The sequence below is a fragment of the Nerophis lumbriciformis genome, linkage group LG21 (assembly GCF_033978685.3).
Source record: "Nerophis lumbriciformis linkage group LG21, RoL_Nlum_v2.1, whole genome shotgun sequence".
Lineage (NCBI taxonomy): Eukaryota > Metazoa > Chordata > Actinopteri > Syngnathiformes > Syngnathidae > Nerophis > Nerophis lumbriciformis.
The window spans coordinates 16,487,331-16,507,500 of NC_084568.2; the positions used below are offsets into that span (position 1 = coordinate 16,487,331).

The 20,170-nt window shown below is 38.5% G+C and overlaps 2 protein-coding genes and 1 long non-coding RNA gene across 4 annotated transcripts in view; 1 reads left to right on the top strand and 2 right to left on the bottom strand.

The window, feature by feature from the left end:
* Positions 1-665: 665 nt before the first annotated feature.
* Positions 666-9,109, bottom strand: cmtm7 (CKLF-like MARVEL transmembrane domain containing 7). 2 transcript variants are annotated; one of them, XR_012051046.1, is made up of 6 exons: positions 8,846-9,109; positions 8,469-8,645; positions 8,285-8,383; positions 8,130-8,211; positions 3,456-4,884; positions 666-3,052 (listed from the first exon to the last, which is right to left on the bottom strand). XR_012051046.1 is itself a non-coding variant. In XM_061982813.1 (5 exons), exons 1-5 carry the CDS (start codon positions 8,942-8,944, stop codon positions 4,871-4,873), a joined length of 471 nt encoding a protein of 156 aa, XP_061838797.1. In that variant the 5' UTR covers positions 8,945-9,109; the 3' UTR covers positions 666-4,870. The 2 variants fall into 2 exon arrangements, 1 of the variants encoding a protein (XP_061838797.1); XM_061982813.1 differs by having other exon boundaries at positions 666-4,884.
* Positions 9,110-16,783: 7,674 nt separating this feature from the next.
* On the bottom strand, positions 16,784-17,297 carry LOC133621382 (uncharacterized). The gene is made up of 3 exons (XR_009817655.1): positions 17,204-17,297; positions 17,071-17,136; positions 16,784-16,956 (listed from the first exon to the last, which is right to left on the bottom strand). It is a non-coding gene; the product is annotated as an uncharacterized lncRNA (long non-coding RNA).
* A 2,683-nt stretch (positions 17,298-19,980) lies between these two features.
* The window catches only part of LOC133621381 (zinc finger MYM-type protein 5-like), a 1,258-nt gene continuing 1,068 nt past the window's right edge, over positions 19,981-20,170 (top strand). The window contains exon 1 of the mRNA XM_061983418.2: positions 19,981-20,068. Coding sequence (XP_061839402.1) covers positions 20,055-20,068 — 14 coding nt within the window. The 5' untranslated portion in view covers positions 19,981-20,054. The remainder of the gene's footprint in view (positions 20,069-20,170) is intronic.

A 20,170-nucleotide genomic window follows, 5' to 3' on the forward strand; every position in this document is an offset into this window, starting at 1 on the left:
TATGTAAAAATCTCCACCAAACTTGTCCCATTTGCTTGTACTTCATTTGTGCTGCAAACATTTGAGCTGTTATAGTTTATTAACGTTGTATAGCTTGTTAATAACGTGTAATTAACGTGTTATTAATCATAACTAGACACCCAATTATGCCAAAATCTCCCCAAACTGGTCCCATTTGCTTGTGCTACGTTTGTGCTGTTAACATTTTTTCCTCTATTAGTTTTGTTAACATGTAATTAACATGTTATTAGTCATAACTAGACACCCAATTTTGTCAAACTATCCCCAAACTTATCCCATTTGTTTGTGCGACAAACATTTTTGGTCTAACTATTATAGTTTTTAACATGTTATAAAACCGGTTATTAATCATAATTCGTTAATACCTTAAAAGAGTTAGATGTAACAATTTTGCAGCACAAACGATTGGGAACACATTTGGGAAGATATAGACATAGTTGGGGGTCTAATTATGATTAAGAACACTTTAATAACATAAAACCCTTGAAACGTTAATACCGTAAAAACTGTAACGGCACTTAATGGTCATTTGAATCCCTGAGCTTTGTGTTATTGCAGATTTGAGCACTTCCTGTTAGCATGCCGACCTCGGGCGACCTCTTGTTGAACTCTCTCTCTGTAAAGGCAACGCAAAGCGGGTCACGTGACAATCAAATGTCTTTATTTGGACATGTTGGGAGTGAGTGAGCTGCTTTAATGGGCAACATGCAACACGTGACACAGCCCAAACAGGAAGTAGAAAACAACACGTTAGCATGTGGCTAGCTGCGAGCAGACTGCCTCTAGTGGCGCATTAAGGCACTTTGGAGGACACATCCAAACCAGAGGAGCAATGATCAAACACTCACAGGTAAACATGTGGGAGGGGCTTAGTCAAGTCGGTCAGGTGACTTCTTGCAGGGTGCTTACAGTGTGATAACAAACAGAATTCATACATAGTCGACCTTTGATCCTTCATACAATAAAGTCGTATTTGTCATTTTACAATCGTCGTGTTTCACAACACAAACATGTGCAGTCCACTGTCACGCTAACACAATTAGCATGTCCACATGTAGCAACATAGGGCTAATGTTAGCCTTTAGCATTAGCCTTCAGTTCAAATTAGTACACATGTGTACTTGCACTTACGTCTTTCCAAGTGCATGAGTGAGTTCGCACAAATATTAAACAAAACCTCTGTCTTGTTTTTAATTAATACTTAGGCCTATCATGCTATGGTACTTTAACGTTGGTCAACATGGTGGCCAAAAATCTTAAATACACGTTAAATCCTCTGTCTTGTTTTTAATGAATACTTAGGTCTACTATGCTACAGTACTTTAGCATTGGTCATTATGTTGGACAAAAATATTAATTAAAGTTGTTTAAATAAAACCTCTGCCTTGTTTTCAATGAATACTTACACCTACTACGCTACTGTATTTTAATATTGGTCATTATTGTGGCCAAAAATATCAATACAAATTGTTAAATGAAACCCTCTGTCTTGTTTTAATCAATACTTAGGCCTACTACGCTACTGTATTTTAACCATTATGGTGGCAGTAATATGAAATACACTTGTTAAATAAAACCTCTGTCTTGTTTTAGATGACTGTTTAGGCAGACTATGCTACTGTATTTCAATGTTGGTCATTATGGGGCCCAAAAATATTATATATATTTGTTAAATAAAACCTCTGTCTTGTTTTTAATGAATACTTAGGTCTACTATGCTACTGTACTTTAGCGTTGGTCATTATGTTGGACAAAAATATTAATTAAAGTTGTTTAAATAAAACCTCTGCCTTGTTTTCAATGAATACTTACACCTACTACGCTACTGTATTTTAATATTGGTCATTATTGTGGCCAAAAAAATCAATACAAATTGTTAAATGAAACCCTCTGTCTTGTTTTAATCAATACTTAGGCCTACTACGCTACTGTATTTGAACCATTATGGTGGCAGTAATATGAAATACACTTGTTAAATAAAACCTCTGTCTTGTTTTAGATGACTGTTTAGGCAGACTATGCTACTGTATTTCAATGTTGGTCATTATGGGGCCCAAAAATATTATATATAATTTGTTAAATAAAACCTCTGTCTTGTTTTTAATGAATACTTAGGCATACTATGCTACTGTACTTTAACGTTGACCATTATGTTGGACAAAAATATTAATTAAAGTTGTTTAAATAAAACCTCTGCCTTGTTTTCAATGAATACTTACGCCTACTACGCTACTGTATTTTAATATTGGTCATTATTGTGGCCAAAAATATCAATGAAAATTGTTAAATGAAACCCTCTGTCTTGTTTTAATCAATACTTAGGCCTACTACGCTACTGTATTTTAACCATTATGGTGGCAGTAATATGAAATATACTTGTTAAATAAAACTTCTGTCTTGTTTTAGATGAATGTTTAGGCAGACTATGCTACTGTATTTCAATGTTGGTCATTATGGGGCCCAAAAATATTATATATATTTGTTAAATAAAACCTGTCTTGTTTTTAATGAATACTTAGGCATACTATGCTACTGTACTTTAACGTTGACCATTATGTTGGACAAAAATATTAATTAAAGTTGTTTAAATAAAACCTCTGCCTTGTTTTCAATGAATACTTACGCCTACTACGCAACTGTATTTTAATATTGGTCATTATTGTGGCCAAAAATATCAATGAAAATTGTTAAATGAAACCCTCTGTCTTGTTTTAATCAATACTTAGGCCTACTACGCTACTGTATTTTAACCATTATGGTGGCAGTAATATGAAATATACTTGTTAAATAAAACCTCTGTCTTGTTTTAGATGAATGTTTAGGCAGACTATGCTACTGTATATCAATGTTGGTCATTATGGGGCCCAAAAATATTATATATATTTGTTAAATAAAACCTCTGTCTTGTTTTTAATAAATACTTAGGTCTACTATGCTACTGTACTTTAGCGTTGGTCATTATGTTGGACACAAATATTAATGAAAGTTGTTTAAATAAAACCTCGGCCTTGTTTTCAATGAATACTTATGCCTACTACGCTACTGTATTTTAATATTGGTCATTATTGTGGCCAAAAATATCAATGAAAATTGTTAAATGAAACCCTCTGTCTTGTTTTAATCAATACTTAGGCCTACTACGCTACTGTATTTTAACCATTATGGTGGCAGTAATATGAAATATACTTGTTAAATAAAACCTCTGTCTTGTTTTATATGAATGTTTAGGCAGACTATGCTACTGTATTTCAATGTTGGTCATTATGGGGCCCAAAAATATTATATATATTTGTTAAATAAAACCTGTCTTGTTTTTAATGAATACTTAGGCATACTATGCTACTGTACTTTAACGTTGACCATTATGTTGGACAAAAATATAAATACAAATTGTTAAATAAAACCTCTGCCTTGTATTCAATGAATACTTACGCCTACTACGCTACTGTATTTTAATATTGGTCATTATGGTAACCAAAATACTAAATACCCTTGTTAAATCAAACCAGTTTTGTTTTTCCATTAATACTTAGGCTTAGTACGCTACAGCATTTCAACATTGGTCATTATGGTGGCCAGAAATATTAAAAATACTTGTTAAATAAAACCCCTGTCTTGTTTTTAATTAATACTTAGGCCTACTATGCTACTGTACTTCACCGTTGGTCACCATGGTGGCCAAAAATATTAAATATACCTGTTATATAAAACCTCTGTTTTTTTATTAATACTTAGGCCTACCATGCTACTGTACTTTAACGTTGATCACCATGGTGCCCAAAGATATTAAATATACTTGTTGAATAAAACCTCTGTCTTGTTTATAATGAATACTTAGGCCTACTATGCTACTGTACTTCAACGTTGGTCACCATGGTGGCCAAAAATATTAAATATACATGTTGAATAAAACCTCTGTCTTGTTTTTAATGAATACTTAGGCTTACTAAGCTACTGTATTTCAATGTTGGTCATTATGGTGGTACTTGGACAGCATTTTACCGTACAGTGTGAACGCACTTGTGCACTCAAAAGAATAAGTGTACCAAGTAAGTGTGCGAGTGTAGCACAGCAGGTTAGAATTAGCATGATGTGTACATCCATCCATCCAACCATTTCCTACCGCTTGTCCCTTTCTGGGTCGCGCGGGATGCTGGAGCCTATTTCAGCTGCATTACTTACAGTTGGTAAATCGGGACAATTTGCTAACAGTCTTCATGATTGATTGATCGTGTGCTTTCAGGCTCCCTTGTAAACATCTCGGCGGCGGAGTAGGAATGGCGGCCGTACTAGCACCGTGCACGCAGGCCCGCCTCGCTACCTCAGCAGGCTGCGTGTGCAAAGATTGGCACAGATTATTGATCTTGGTGCTTGTCAAACAGTCAATAGTGTTGGTTTGCAACAATCCTAAAAACGGAACATTTGATAAAACATCACTAAAAGAAGCGGTCGGGATGCTAGCAAGTGCAGCGCACGTTCGCTACGTTAGCATGCTAGCGGACGTGCGGAGGCTAACAGCGCTGGAGTAGTCAAAGTGCGTCCGAGTCGGACGAGGAAGTGAACGCTAACAGCAGGAAGTGAACGCTAGCATTTCTAATAGAATGCTTGCAAGCAAAGATGGAGGCAGAATAAGCGTTGTTGTCCGCAAAGACGTGAAGAAGATTCTTTGGAGCACCGCCGACATTCTGCCATTTTTTTTGTTTTTGTTTTTTTTAACAAGACGCTGCTCCTGGATCAGCTCCTCATACCTGCGCCCCCAATTGTCAACCGATTCTGATGTCTGTTGCTAGGCAGAAGAGTGAGCCGGGGGCAGAGGCAGCCATCTCGTTCCCACATGACCAGCATCCAACTACTCGGTCGCACCTGTAAGCATAAAAACATGTGACTGCGACACCCCGTGGTTTAACCCTTGTGTGGTGTTCGGGTCTGTGGGGCCCGTTTTCATTTGTTACTAAAAGAAAAATGATACAAATAATTATTTTTTTCAAACCGAGACTCACTGACTTTGGCTCATTTTCTGTGAAGAACATATATCAGAATACATATTTAATGAACACACACCATACACCCCCCCTACACACTTCTATTACATATAAGATGTCCGGGTCCACTGGACCCGGGGCTAATAGAAGTGTGGAAATGGATGTTCTGTGTACCTTCCTACCTACCGCATGCACACACACACAGCAGGCCTAGACAGGAGGAGGACAGAGTGTAGGTACACAGAACATCAGAGGGTCAAATGTGCGAGAAAATGAGAGCAGACAGTGTTGACCAACAGTGTTGCAACCTTGTGTGGGAACCGCAGGTGCAGAAACACAAAAGAAGAATCCCTGTGGGATGCAGAAACTGGCAGAGAAATTTTCCGTGCAACGTTCATATTGTTGTTACTCAGCCAGCGTTTGTGGGTCTGATGGACCCGTTGCATTTTGTTGCTTTTAATACCTCACAATCAAACACTTATGATACAATACTGAACAGATGCTTATTGGTATATGGTAAACATCTGTTCAGTATTTTATAGGGGTATAACGGTACGTGTATTTGTATTGAACCGTTTCGGTACGGGGGTTTCGGTTCGGAGGTGTACCGAACGAGTTTCCACACGAACATATGAAGTAGCTGCCTAAGCTAAAGTCTTAACAAGCTGCTCCGCTTTCTGCCTCTTCTCTGTCAGTATTCTACACAGCCTCCAGCAATGTCCCACCCACACAACCATCTGATTGGTTACACGCAGAGCGGTAACAGCCAATCAGCAGTGCGTATTCAGAGCGGTAACAGCCAATCAGCAGTGCGTATTCAGAGCGCATGTAGTCAGTGCTTAGCGTTTAGCAGGTAAGCATCAGGCAGCGGACTCTCCCCAAATTATAATAAACACCTCCCAGTCAACAACTAGTAACATCACTATGAGCCCGCTGACCTTCTACAAATATAAAAGGCAGCTCAGCTCGCTCGCAGTCCTGGCTTGAGGTGAAGGCTAATTCGCTTTTAGCGTAACGTTCGCTCATTTTGCGGTGTATGTGTGTGTTACGGACAGCAAAGCCCTGTATGTCTATCATTTCACTTTACCTTTTTCTGTGTTGAAGCAGCAAAAAAGGACATTACCGTATTTTTCGGACTATAAGTCAAGGTTTTTTTCATAGTTTGGCCGGGGGTGCGACGTATACTCCGGAGCGACTTATGTGTGAAATTATTAACATATTACCGTAAAATATCAAATAATATTATTTATCTCATATGCGTGAGCGACGAAGAAAATGTCCGCAATCGTCACACACACATCAGCAATCGTCACTCACACGCCAACCAATAAGAATTCGGCGGGGCGGGTCATGGCAGAAGTGCATTGTGGGTTTTGGAATGCTAACTGCTATATGCTATACGCTACTGCCGGAGCTATTAAAATAGATCACAGCAACATTGGCGGTAACTTATAAAAACTGAGAAGGACTGAACTAAAATGGCACCAAAAAGGAAATCATATACTGCAGACTACAAGCTGGACGTAGTGAAATATGCACCAGAAAACGGCGATCGAGCAGCAGAAAGAATGGACGCTAGCGGCGCATACCAGGAAGATTTCATGGGATTTAGCGAATGGGAGTGACAGATTGTTTGGTAAGCATGTATAGCATGTTCTATATGTTATAGTTATTTGAATGACTCTTACTACACATTCTCAGTTGGTTATTTATGCCTCATATAACGTACACTTATTCAGCCTGTTGTTCACTATTCTTTATTTATTTTAAATTGCCTTTCAAATGTCTATTCTTGGTGTTGGATTTTATCAAATAAAATTCCCCCAAAAATGCGACTTATACTCCAGTGCGACGTATATATGTTTTTTTTCTTCTTTATCGTGCATTTTCGGCCGGTGCGACGTATACTCCAGAGCGACTTATACTCCGAAAAATACGGTACGTTAAATGAAGAGTTTCTGTCTCTGATAGTTGATATAATAATGTAAGTGCATCATTAAGCCTACATGAACTCCATGGTGTTCAGGAATGAATAGTCTCTCCTATTGCTATTGTACTATTTTCTCAGCTATAGTTACATTAATCATTAGTAATGGAGCAGCCTAGTTTTGAATGGCAGGGTCCCTGCTATCACATGTTGATAAAAATATAACATTTACATATTAAAGATCAACTACATGTCACGTGGGGGTCGCAGCTCGCTGCGGGGTTGTTCTTCCATCGCAAGAGACGGCTCCGGACGACAGCGTGAAGGTAGGCTAGGATTTATTAACATAAATCACGCACTACCACAAACATAAACAATACAACAAAAAAGAGGCAAGCGTGCCTAAAACTCAAGTGAAGCTAATCTTTAGCAGAAGCTAGGGCATGGACAGGGAAACTTACTTGGTCAGAGCAAGACATAAACCGGTGTGACATAAAGACAACAAAGGCAGAAAGAGTGACTGGCAAAGGCAACTTAAATAATGCCTCTGATTAGCGCTCGGGAAGCAGGCGAGCGGTCGAGCACTAATCAGAGACGGGTGAACACAATGAGTGACCATGACAACCAAAACAAAACAAGGAAGTGAACAACCAGGAACTAAAAAGCGTCCAAAAAACAAACATAACTAAACTAAACATGATCCGGACCACAGATCATGACACTACAGGCTTCCCAAATGCTGTAATAAATTAAGCATGATGAGTTGACTTGAAACTGTTTAATGTTGCACTTTTTATATGTAGAAGAAAAGTTGTATCATTTTATTTAATCTGAGCAACAACTTGAAGCAGTTTAATGTTGATTAACGTGGGCAGAATAATTATAGTGTTCCTAATGTTAAGAGGATAAAGCCATTGTTTACAAATTCTGTAAATAAATAACCAAAAAATGTATATTTTGTTGTTTTCTTACTGTACCGAAAATGAACCGAACCGTGACCTCTAAACAGAGGTACGTACCGAACTGAAATTTTTGTGTACCGTTACACCCCTAGTATTTTAACATAAAAGTGTTTGATTGTGAGGCATTAAAAGCCACGAAATGCAACGGGTCCATCAGACCCACAAACGCTGGATGAGTAACAACAATATGAACATTACACAAGGGTTAAGCGAGCAACGCCTCTGTGTTGGACCTACCGGTCTGTTGGGGGCCACAAGACACGCTGTAAGACGTCCACAAGCTGACGGCCATCAGAAAGGCGGCGATGAAGCCAAACACCTGGCAAAGCAAACTTCCGTTAGCATGCTAAACCAGTTATCAACAGCGCCGGCGTTCCCACAAGCGAGCATACCGACGCCGCCACCAACGCTGACACTCCTCCACTTTTCACCACCGCCACGATGGAGGCGATGAGGACGAGGACGGTCCCCACGGAGTAGTGGAAGAACTCCTGCGGGAGAGACCTTGTGAGGCGTGGGGTGCGGGAGGGTGGGGGGGGGGGGGGGGGGGGGGGTTCACACGCCACCGGCGCCTACCGTGAGGGGCCAGTTGATGCACGGCATCTTGGCCTGCAGCCGGAACAGGTGCATGAGGAAGAAGAGCAGCAGGGCCACCAGGAACCACACAGAGACCACCTCGAAGAACTGGAAGGCCGCCCAGCTGGGCCACCCGTGAGCGCAGTGCACGCACAGGAAGGCGATGAACAGCGCCACCTAGGGACCACAGCAGTTACGCCATTTGATGCTGCTAGCTAACTAGCACGTGAAATGTGTGTGTGTGTTTGAGAGAGCCACACCCACAGGATGCAACCTCTTGTTGTCATGAGGATGATGCTAATGCTAACGCAAAGAGCCGTTATAATCCTCGTCATAATCATTTTTTTTCAGGCGCTCACGTGACTTCAGGGTCTCACCATCTGGGACACTTTGAGCAGACCCGGGATGGTCCTGCAGTATCCCGCGTGAAAGAAGCCGTCGGAGGCGGAAGTGGTCGTGATAACGGTGTGCGACATGGCGGCTATTAAACAACAAAAACTTCGGACTCGGGAAGTTTGAGGCGACAGGCGGAAAGGAAGGAGAACGCCGGGGGAAGAAAGTATCGTCGGTCGGGAGAAGAGCCAGCGAGTGCACGCGCCCTAATGTACGCCCAAGTAGTTCATGCGCACGTTTCCGGGGACGCGTTTCACAACAAAAGCACAGACGACACGCCCACTTCCGGAGAAGTATTTCACAAGAAAATGTCTGCTGCAGCAGGAATCACTTTTACGGCTCAATTTACTCCCTTCTCCTAGTTGTTTTGATTGATTGATTGATTGAGAGTTTTATTAGTGATTATTCCGTACAATTGACCACTATATGGCAACACCCCAAGTCGAGTTGTTTAAGTCGAGGTCCACGTAAGTCAATTCATGGTTTTGGACTGAACGTTCATGTTTACTACTCACCGTACGATTTTTGAGTTAAAATTATTTTACAAATGCAACAAAACTGTTTCTGGGGTACATTTCAAATTCATAAATCAAGAGTGTTAGCATACAAAATATGTTTTTGTTTTATTCTGAATTAAAACATTAGGTTTTTTGTTTTTTTTATAAAACAAAATTATAAAAACGATCCCCATCAAAGAAAATATAATTATAAAGTCTGATACCTTTATTTTATTTCCGTATTATTCCTCGCATATGTTGTTTCTTGTTATTTTTTTAATGTTATTTTTATGTTTGTGTTACTTCTCCAAATTTTTTTTTACAAAAAAAACATTTAAAAACGGCTCAATTTACTCCGTTTGCGCATGTGCAGAAGCCAGTTACTCTCTTGCTGTGCTTGACGGTAGGTAGTTTTTAAACAAAATAGAAGCATTTTTAAAATTTATTTTATTGGCTTTATTTTAACAAAACATCTTAGGTACATTAAACATATGTTTCTTATTGCAAGTTTGTCCTTAAATAAAATAATGAACATAATAGACAACTTGTCTTTCAGTAGTATTACTACTAAAAGACAAATTGTCTATTACTTACTACTGTAGTAAGTAAACAAACAAAGGCTCCTAATTAGTCTGTTGGCGTATGCAGTAACATATTGTGTCATTTATCATTCTATTAGTATTATTTTTATAATATTTATGTATTCATATAATAGGAAAATCATACTACAGGTACTGAGAAAACAGACACACAAAAATACAAAAAACCCCAACAAAAAATAAAATAAAAATAAAAATAAAATGACATCAAAATAATAAAAATTACAGAAAAATAATAAAAGTAAAATAATAACACTCCCTCCCATCCCCCCGTCCTACATTTACGTCACAGTGGGTAGCAATCTATTGCCTTCCTCTTCACCACAAGCAGATAGAGAATCACAATAACTAACTAAAAGGGGGAAAAAAGGTAACAACAAAAATAAAAATCCCAAACATGCAGAGAAGTGTCACTGAATAAAAACAACAACAACAAAAAAAGAGTTGAGGTAAGTGAAAAGGTTCATTGTCAACAGTGAGTGTCACATTTATCCTATAGTGTCTTTAATTTAGCTATGTAACTAATTATGCAGCCCCAGGTCAAGTCAAATTGTTTTGGTGTACCCCTAAGATTATATTTGATAGATTATGGAAGCATTTTACTATTTTTTTTTTTTTAAACATAGTTTCGGCAGAATATCTACTGATGGCCTCCGAATATTTGACAACTATTATTCCGAAAACTTTTTTTGGGACATTGAATTCATGTAACTGAATATTTTTGCATTTGACAGATTGGTTTTACCAAAAATTATGCTGACAATTTAATTGAATAAAAACTTGTGAGCAAAATGCGTGTGTTTTAAAAATTCAGTGTGTATAAATTCAGTGCAGAAATATTCGTTGCTTCTAATGTCAAGGCCCACTTCCGGTAAATTAAGACTGAAGCAATCGATCCTGTCTCAGAACAGCGCAAAAGTGCAAATTGTAACCATTGGAGTCATCTCTATAGTTATGAAACGGGACGGAATGAAATGTTAATTGTGTTGCATTATGGCCAGGTCTGTGTACAGGCCCGTTTCAAGATATTTGGGGGCCCGAGGCAAAGGGGGGGACCTGGGCCCCGCCACAAAAAATAAAATAACCTTAACATTTTTAACCCATTGAAGCACATCACACACTCAATTTTTCTGTCGTAACCATTTTTAATTAAGACAAGTATGTTTTTATAAAAATTATAATATACTTTTTAATACTTTATTTCTGTTATTATTTGTGAGTTCGCTCCTGAACAAAATGACGTCTTGGCGACTGTGAATAATACTGATTTTAGGTTCTTTGTAACTTTACAAAGGTTATATACAGACTAAACAATTTTGGTCCCAATATTGATCCTTGGTGTACTCCACACGTTTATTTTTAGAGCCATCAACGAGTATTCACCTAGCTTCACATATTGCTTCCTGTTTGTTAAGTAGCTTCTTATCCAGTTCAGGCCTAATGTATTAATTAAGATATTGTGATTAATTGTGTTAAATGCTTTAGTTAGATCCATAAACACTGCTGCTGCACACGGTTTACTACCTATTGTATTGGTAATGTCCTCTGTTATTTCTATTAATGCCATCAATGAAGAAATGTTAGCTCTGTGACCGTATTGTTCCTTTCCGAGTGTTCCGCTTTTATTTATGAATTTGTCGGTTATTGAATAATTTTTCGATGATTTAAGAAAATTGTGGCAGTAAAGAAACAGGTTTGTAGTTCTGTGAATTAGTGTTTGTCTCCAGTCTTAAAAATTGGTACGACTTTCGCTATTTTCATTTTGTTTGGGAATTTGCCTGTTAGGTTGGGACATTGATTTGATCATTGAATTTTGGTCATTTTCCCAACCAATATTTTACAACACAAATACAACGTGGAAACATGATGCTTTTTGACTACGTTTATTCAATGTCAGGTTGTGACATTGATTTGATCATTGAATTGTGGTCAGTTTCCCAACCAATATTCTACAACACAAATACAGCGTTGAAACAACATGCTTTTTGACTACGTTTATTCAATGTTAAGTTGTGACATTGAAATTTGGTTATTTTCCCAACCAATATTCCATCCATCCATCCATTTTCTACCGCTTATTCCCTTCGGGATCGCGAGGGGTGCTGGAGCCTATCTCAGCTACAATCGGGCGGAAGGCGGAGTACACCCTGGACAAGTCGCCACCTTATCGCAGGGCCAACACAGATAGACAAACAACATTCACACTCACATTCACATGCTAGGGCCAATTTTTTTAGTGTTGCCAATCAACCTATCCCCAGGTGCATGTCTTTGGAGGTGGGAGGACCCACAGGGAACCCACGCAGTCACGGGGAGAACATGCAAACTCCACACAGAAAGATCCCGAGCCCGGGATTGAACCCAGGACTACTCAGGACCTTCGTATTGTGAGGCAGACGCACTAACCCCTCTTCCACCGTGCTGCCCCCAACCAATATTCTACAACACAAATACAACGTGAAAACAACATGCTTTTTGACTACATTTATTCAATGTCAGGTTGTGACATTGATTTGATCATTGAATTGTGGTCGGTTTCCCAACCAATATTCTACAACACAAATACAGCGTTGAAACAACATGCTTTTTGACTACGTTTATTCAATGCCAGGTTGTGACATTGATTTGATCATTGAAATTTGGTTATTTTCCCAGACAATATTCTACAACACAAATACAACGTGGAAACAAGATGCTTTTTGACTACGTTTATTCAATGTCAGGTTGTGACGTTTATTTGACCAATAAGTTTTAGTCATTTTCTCAACCAACAGCGTGGATCCATCGTTGTATCAATTTACACATACAATTATTTTGCAACGGTGTTTAGAAGTCAGTTTGAAAGGACATGCATTTATAATCACAGTGTCTTGTGTCTGCTGGGTGAGTTGGGATTTAGCTTTGGTCCAATATCTACAGAGTAGCTATTAAAGTGCTTCGCTACTTTGTTCATATGATCAATTGTTATGTTTCCGTCTAAAAGTGTTGAGGATAACCCTTATTAGCACCATTTTGAATGATACTCTTTCATCATCATCAGCCGTTGTCAGTCCACTGCTGGACGAAAGCCTCAGCATGTTTCTGCCATAGTGAACGATCTCTAGCTGCTCCCTGCCACTGCACTGTTCCCCAATATTTGTCTATTTCATCTCGCCATCTCACTCTCTGGCTTCCTCTATTTCTGCTCCCATCCATGGGTCTCCATGATGTCATTAGGGAAGTCCATCTATTATCTGTTCTCCTACTGATATGTCCAGCCCACTTCCACTTACTTAATTTGATAGTTCTCATAATGTCTTGGACTTGCGTTTGTTTTCTCACCCATTCATTTGTTTTTCTGTCTTTATATGTGATTCCGAGCATATTTCTTTCCATGTTGTGTTGTGCTGCTGCTATTTTCTTTTCCATTTTATTTGACAATGCCCAGGTTTCAGCTCCATATGTCATGGTTGGTAACACGCATTGATTAAAGACCTTTCTTTTTAGGCTTAACGGTATTTCTCCTCTCATGATGTTGCTCAGTTTTCCATATTGGCACCAGCCCAATCTGATTCTCCTCCCTATCTCCTGTTCTTGACTCTTTTCTTTCAGGCTAAATCTCTGCCCCAGATAGATATTTTCATTAACTTCATCAATTTAATTTCCATTAACAGTCACAGGTCCATGAGGTACCATGGAATTTGCCATAACTTTTGTTTTCTTCATGTTCATTTTCAATCCACAACATTTGCTGGCATTTGCAAGGTCTTTAAGCATATCTTCCACTTCACTGATTTGCTCTCCCAAGACAACAATGTCTTCTGCAAACCTCAGATGATTAAATTTGTCTCCGTTGATATCAACTCCTTTATCCTCCCACTCCAGAGAGCGAAATATGCCTTCCAAACAAGCTGTAAACCGTTTAGGCAAAATTGTATCGCCTTGTCGGACACCCTTCTTTATGTGGATTTTCTCGCTTGGTTTGTGCATCGTAACTGTGGTAGTGCAGTTTGTGTAGATGTCCTTGAGTAAGTTAATGTACTTATGATGAATTCCTTGATCTTGCAGAGCTTTTAGAACCGACTGTGTCTCCACCGAATCAAATGCCTTTTCATAGTCTATGAAGGCCATACAAAGTGGTTTGTTGTATTCTTGACATTTTTCTTTGATCTGATTCAATGTATGAATATGGTCCATGGTAGAAAAAACACTCCTAAACCCTGCTTGTTCTCTGGGTTGGTGGCTATTAAGTGTATTTTCCAAAATACTCTTTAGGATACCCCAAGTTGCTCTCATGTTGTTTTTGTTCTTAACTATTAATTGATTATAATATTCTTTTTTCCATGTTCGCAATATTGAAGTTAGCTTGTTCTTATATGTTTTGTACTTGTTCTCTGTCTCTATAGATTTCTGTGTTATAAACGTTCTATATAATGCATTCTTCTTGTTACATGCCTTTTTCAATCCTTTTGTCATCCATGGTTGATTGTTTTTCTAGTTGTTTCTCAGTCGTTTCCATTAACAATTTTTGTCATAAAGCATTATGAAAGCATAAAAAAAACATACAATCGACATCATTCTGATTGTCCACGTTGTCCCAACTTTGATCTCTCAGATCATTCCTAAAGGCCGTCATACTTTCCTCCGTGCACGGTCTATGAAATGTATTTTTGTTGTCCATGTGTCTCTTCTTGTAGTTCCTATCATAGATCACTAATATCAGATGTAGGAAGACCACTTGTAGTATCATTTTCAAAGTCATTAGTAAATATGTCATTAATTTATGTAATTAACACATATACAACACAGAAAATGAACTTAAATTGACTAAATATAAGTTTATGTACAAAATATTAGGGGTGTAGATTCACACACTACATCGATATATCGATTTTTATTAGTAAGATTCAACGACATCGATCTGTGCTCGGCAAGTTAGCCTTGCAGAACATATATATCGATTTAACACAGTTTTTTAAGGCAATTAATCGTTTTTGTCAATTATATAAAAAAAGAAAACCTTGGATTTAAGAGCAGCAGACTTGATATTAAGTTTAGCACATTGAGAGAAAATTTCGATTCATTATTCAACCGTAGTTCGATGCGCAGATTCAGCAAAAGTTCACGACCAATGGCCGTGCACAGACTTGTTGGCTGCGGGGAGGGTCCCCATTGAGGGGGATAGTCAGGGGACCCCCTTTTAGTTGGTGGCCTTAAACAGTTGCCAACTTTGCACGACTTGTCACGTGATTGCAAACTTGACACCTCATTGGCTGAGTTCACCGGAAGTGAGTCTTGAGTTTTTTTGCACCTTAAACTGAATTTTTACTAACCTAATTTTTTACACTAAACACTGACATTTTATACATGGAATTTGTATACACTGGTTTTTATTTCCACTGAATTTTTACACAGTAAATTTTTCCACTTTTTATACACTGACTCTTATTTACACGGAATTTTTACACGCTGAATTTTTACAAACTGAATTTTTATACACTGAATTTTTTTCCACTGGTTTATATTTACACTGAATCTTATTTACAATGGATGTTTCCACACTGTATTTTTATACTTTACTTTTTTCCACATTGAATTTTAATACACTGAAAGTTTATACAAACATTTTTTTACACAGTGAATTTTAATACACTGACTTTTATTTACACTGGATTTTTACATACTACATTTTTATACACTGAATTTTTATACACTGGTTTTTATTTACACTGAATTTTTACACACTGAATTTTATTTACAATTAATTTGTACAAACTGAATTCTTATATCTTTTCCACTTTGAATTTTTTGTCTAAATTTGATTTATTTCTGATCAGTTTGTTGTAATGTTATTGTGTCATTCAATGTGTTTGTTGTAATTTCATTATTTTTATGCTTTAAAAAAAATACTTCTTACCTTTTAATTTTTTTTAAACATTTTGTGTGTGGAATGTCCATCCATCCATTTTGTACCGCTTGTCCCATCCATCCATCCATTTTCTTCCGCTTATCCGAGGTCGGGTCGCGGGGGCAGCAGCCTAAGCAGGGAAGCCCAGACTTCTCTCTCCCCAGCCACTTCGTCCAGCTCCTCCCGGGGGATCCCGAGGCGTTCCCAGGCCAACCGGGAGACATAGTCTTCCCAACGTGTCCTGGGTCTTCCCCGTGGCCTCCTACCGGTCGGACGTGCCCTAAACACCTCCCGAGGGAGGCGATCGGGTGGCATCCTGACCAGATGCCCGAACCATCTCATCTGGCTCCTCTCGATGTGGAGGAGCAGCGGCTTTACTTTGAGCTCCCCCCGGATGACAGAGCTTCTCACCCTATCTCTAAGGGAGAGCCCCGCCACCCGGCGAAGGAAACTCATTTCGGCCGCTTTTACCCGTGATCTTGTCCTTTCGGTCATAACCCAAAGCTCATGACCATAGGTGAGGATGGGAACGTAGATCGACCGGTAAATTGAGAGCTTTGCCTTCCGGCTCAGCTCCTTCTTCACCACAACGGATCGATACAGCGTTCGCATTACTGAAGACGCCGCACCGATCCGCCTGTCGATCTCACGATCCACTCTTCCCTCACTCGTGAACAAGACTCCGAGGTACTTGAACTCCTCCACTTGGGGCAGGGTCTCCTCCCCAACCCGGAGATGGCACTCCAACCTTTTCCAGGCGAGAACCATCATTTAAAAAATATAAGAATTTTTTTTTTAATATGAACGGCAGGTTTTCCAAAATATAGGCATTTTACTATTTTCTTGGGAAAGTGTCTACTGATAACCTCAAACAATTGACCAATGGGTGACACGCCACTTTGCCATTCAGGGTAATTGAAAATAAATCATAACTTTGTTATTTGTCAATCCATTTTACTTTATTGACAATATATGTATGTGGTATTAATACACATGTATTTTTTGGGGGGAAAGCAACAGTTTTTAATCTATGAAAGATTGTCATCCTTTTGTCTCGCTTTCAGTCTGATTGACAGGTGAACACCTAGGATAGGCTCCAGCTCATCTGTGACCTTGACAGGAAAAGCAGTAGAAAAAGATAAAAAAAGGATCGTCCACGAATCATTAGTCAGCTTTATTTGATAACCAGAAGCTTGTAGATTATAAACGTTTGTAGAACGACCCACCTCTGCGGCGTTTCCTGTCATGGCGGCATGACGACTAATGTGCTCTCACTGTGGAGTACAATGTCTCTGAAAATACAAAAGTTATGCTTTAAATCATTCCGCGACTCGGCTTGTGGACTACTTGTGGACTCACCTTATGTGCGCGTGACACGCTCACCTGCAACAATAAACACATACAGACACCTTTGTTTATATCACGCTGGATAGCTCTTCTTCTTCTTCATTTTATGGTGGGTCTCAACCAACGTTAGAGGTGCATACCGCTACCTACTGTACTGGAGTGTGTATCCTCAGGATGAGTACTTAGGTTACAGACTATGTTCGTATATACACATCAAATATGTATTTACACAAAACCACAGGAGAGAAAAAAACAAAAACATATATATATATATATATATATATATATATATATATATATATATATATATTAGGGGTGTGGGAAAAAATCGATTCAAATTAAAATCGCGATTCTCACGTTGTGCGATTCAGTATCGATTCTCATTTTTCAAAAATCGATTTTTATTATTATTATTTTTATTTTTTTATTTTTTACTTTTTATTATTTATTTATTTTTTCCATTTTTTTATTTTATTTTTTATTAATCAATCCAACAAAACAATACACAGTAATACCATAACAATGCAATCCAATTCCAAAACCAAACCCGACCCAGCAACACTCAGAACTGCAATAAACAGAGCAATTGAGAGGAGACACAAACACGACACAGAACAAACCAAAAGTAGTGAAACAAAAATGAATATTATCAACAACAGTATCAATATTAGTTACAATTTCAACATAGCACTGATTAAAAATCCCTCATTCACATTATCATTAGACATTTATAAAAAAGAAAAAAAAAGAACAATAGTGTCACAGTGGCTTACACTTGCATCGCATCTCATAAGCTTGACAACACACTGTGTCCAATATTTTCACAAAGATAAAATTTACATTATTGCAATCAGTTGATAAAACATCGTCCTTTACAATTATAAAATGTTTTTACAAAAATCTACTACTCTGCTTGCATGTCAGCAGACTGGGGTAGATCCTGCTGAAATCCTATGTATTGAATGAATAGAGAATTGTTTTGAATCGGGAAAATATTGTTTTTGAATCGAGAATCGCATTGAATCGAAAAAAATCGATTTATAATCGAATCGTGACCCCAAAAATCAATATTGAATCGACTCGTGGGACACCCAAAGATTCGCAGCCCCAATATATATATATATATATATATATATATATATATATATATATATATATATATATATATATATATATATATATATATATATATATATATACATACAGGTAAAAGCCAGTAAATTAGAATATTTTGAAAAACTTGATTTATTTCAGTAATTGCATTCAAAAGGTGTAACTTGTACATTATATTTATTCATTGCACACAGACTGATGCATTCAAATGTTTATTTCATTTAATTTTGATGATTTGAAGTGGCAACAAATGAAAATCCAAAATTCCGTGTGTCACAAAATTAGAATATTGTGTAAGGCTAATACAAAAAAGGGATTTTTAGAAATGTTGGCCAACTGAAAAGTATGAAAATGAAAAATATGAGCATGTACAATACTCAATACTTGGTTGGAGCTCCTTTTGCCTCAATTACTGCGTTAATGCGGCGTGGCATGGAGTCGATGAGTTTCTGGCACTGCTCAGGTGTTATGAGAGCCCAAGTTGCTCTGATAGTGGCCTTCAACTCTTCTGCGTTTTTGGGTCTGGCATTATGCATCTTCCTTTTCACAATACCCCACAGATTTTCTATGGGGCTAAGGTCAGGGGAGTTGGCGGGCCAATTTAGAACAGAAATACCATGGTCCGTAAACCAGGCACGGGTAGATTTTGCGCTGTGTGCAGGCGCCAAGTCCTGTTGGAACTTGAAATCTCCATCTCCATAGAGCAGGTCAGCAGCAGGAAGCATGAAGTGCTCTAAAACCTGCTGGTAGACGGCTGCGTTGACCCTGGATCTCTGACGAAAGCAAATTTTGCATTTCCTTTGGAAATCGAGGTCCCAGAGTCTGGAGGAAGACAGGAGAAGCACAGGATCCACGTTGCCTGAAGTCTAGTGTAAAGTTTCCACCATCAGTGATGGTTTGGGGTGCCATGTCATCTGCTGGTGTCGGTCCACTCTGTTTCCTGAGATCCAGGGTCAACGCAGCCGTCTACCAGCAAGTTTTAGAGCACTTCATGCTTCCTGCTGCTGACCTGCTCTATGGAGATGGAGATTTCAAGTTCCAACAGGACTTGGCGCCTGCACACAGCGCAAAATCTACCCGTGCCTGGTTTACGGACCATGGTATTTCTGTTCTAAATTGGCCCGCCAACTCCCCTGACCTTAGCCCTGTGGGGTATTGTGAAAAGGAATTTTGGATTTTCATTTGTTGCCACTTCAAATCATCAAAATTAAATGAAATAAACATTTGAATGCATCAGTCTGTGTGCAATGAATAAATATAATGTACAAGTTACACCTTTTGAATGCAATTACTGAAATAAATCAAGTTTTTCAAAATATTCTAATTTACTGGCTTTTAGCTGTATATATATATATATACAGAGCCGGCCCAAGGCGCACTAAGCACTTGCTTAGGGCCCCGCGGCCACCAGGGGGCCCCCAAAAGCAATTAACAAAAAATTCTTATTTTTTATTTTTTGCATGTACGAGTCTGACTGATGATTTCTAAATGATCAAAGATATATTATTGTACAAAAACACAATTTTAGGTCAACAGAGTGCTGCTGCTGATCTAGGCCTAGTGATTCTTCCTGCCTCTCTTTAAATGTAAAGCTGCCTCTGCTGCACCTGTGACGTTTGCCGCCTGCTGTGCAATGCCAGTGCGCACTGGGCATCAAAAGCGCAGATAGAGGCAAAACAATGTCACAAAAAAGGACATATCCTTCAGGTGCAGAAAAAAGGAAGAAGAAGAAAGTGGAAGAGGAGAAAAAATGCCATGCGAAAGGTATGTTTGCTTGACTTGGTAATAAAAAGTTTATCAAAGAGATTTGTAGCTGTAATTAGCTTTAGCTAGGTGACCTTAGCTAGCTAGCGCGGTGCTAGCAAT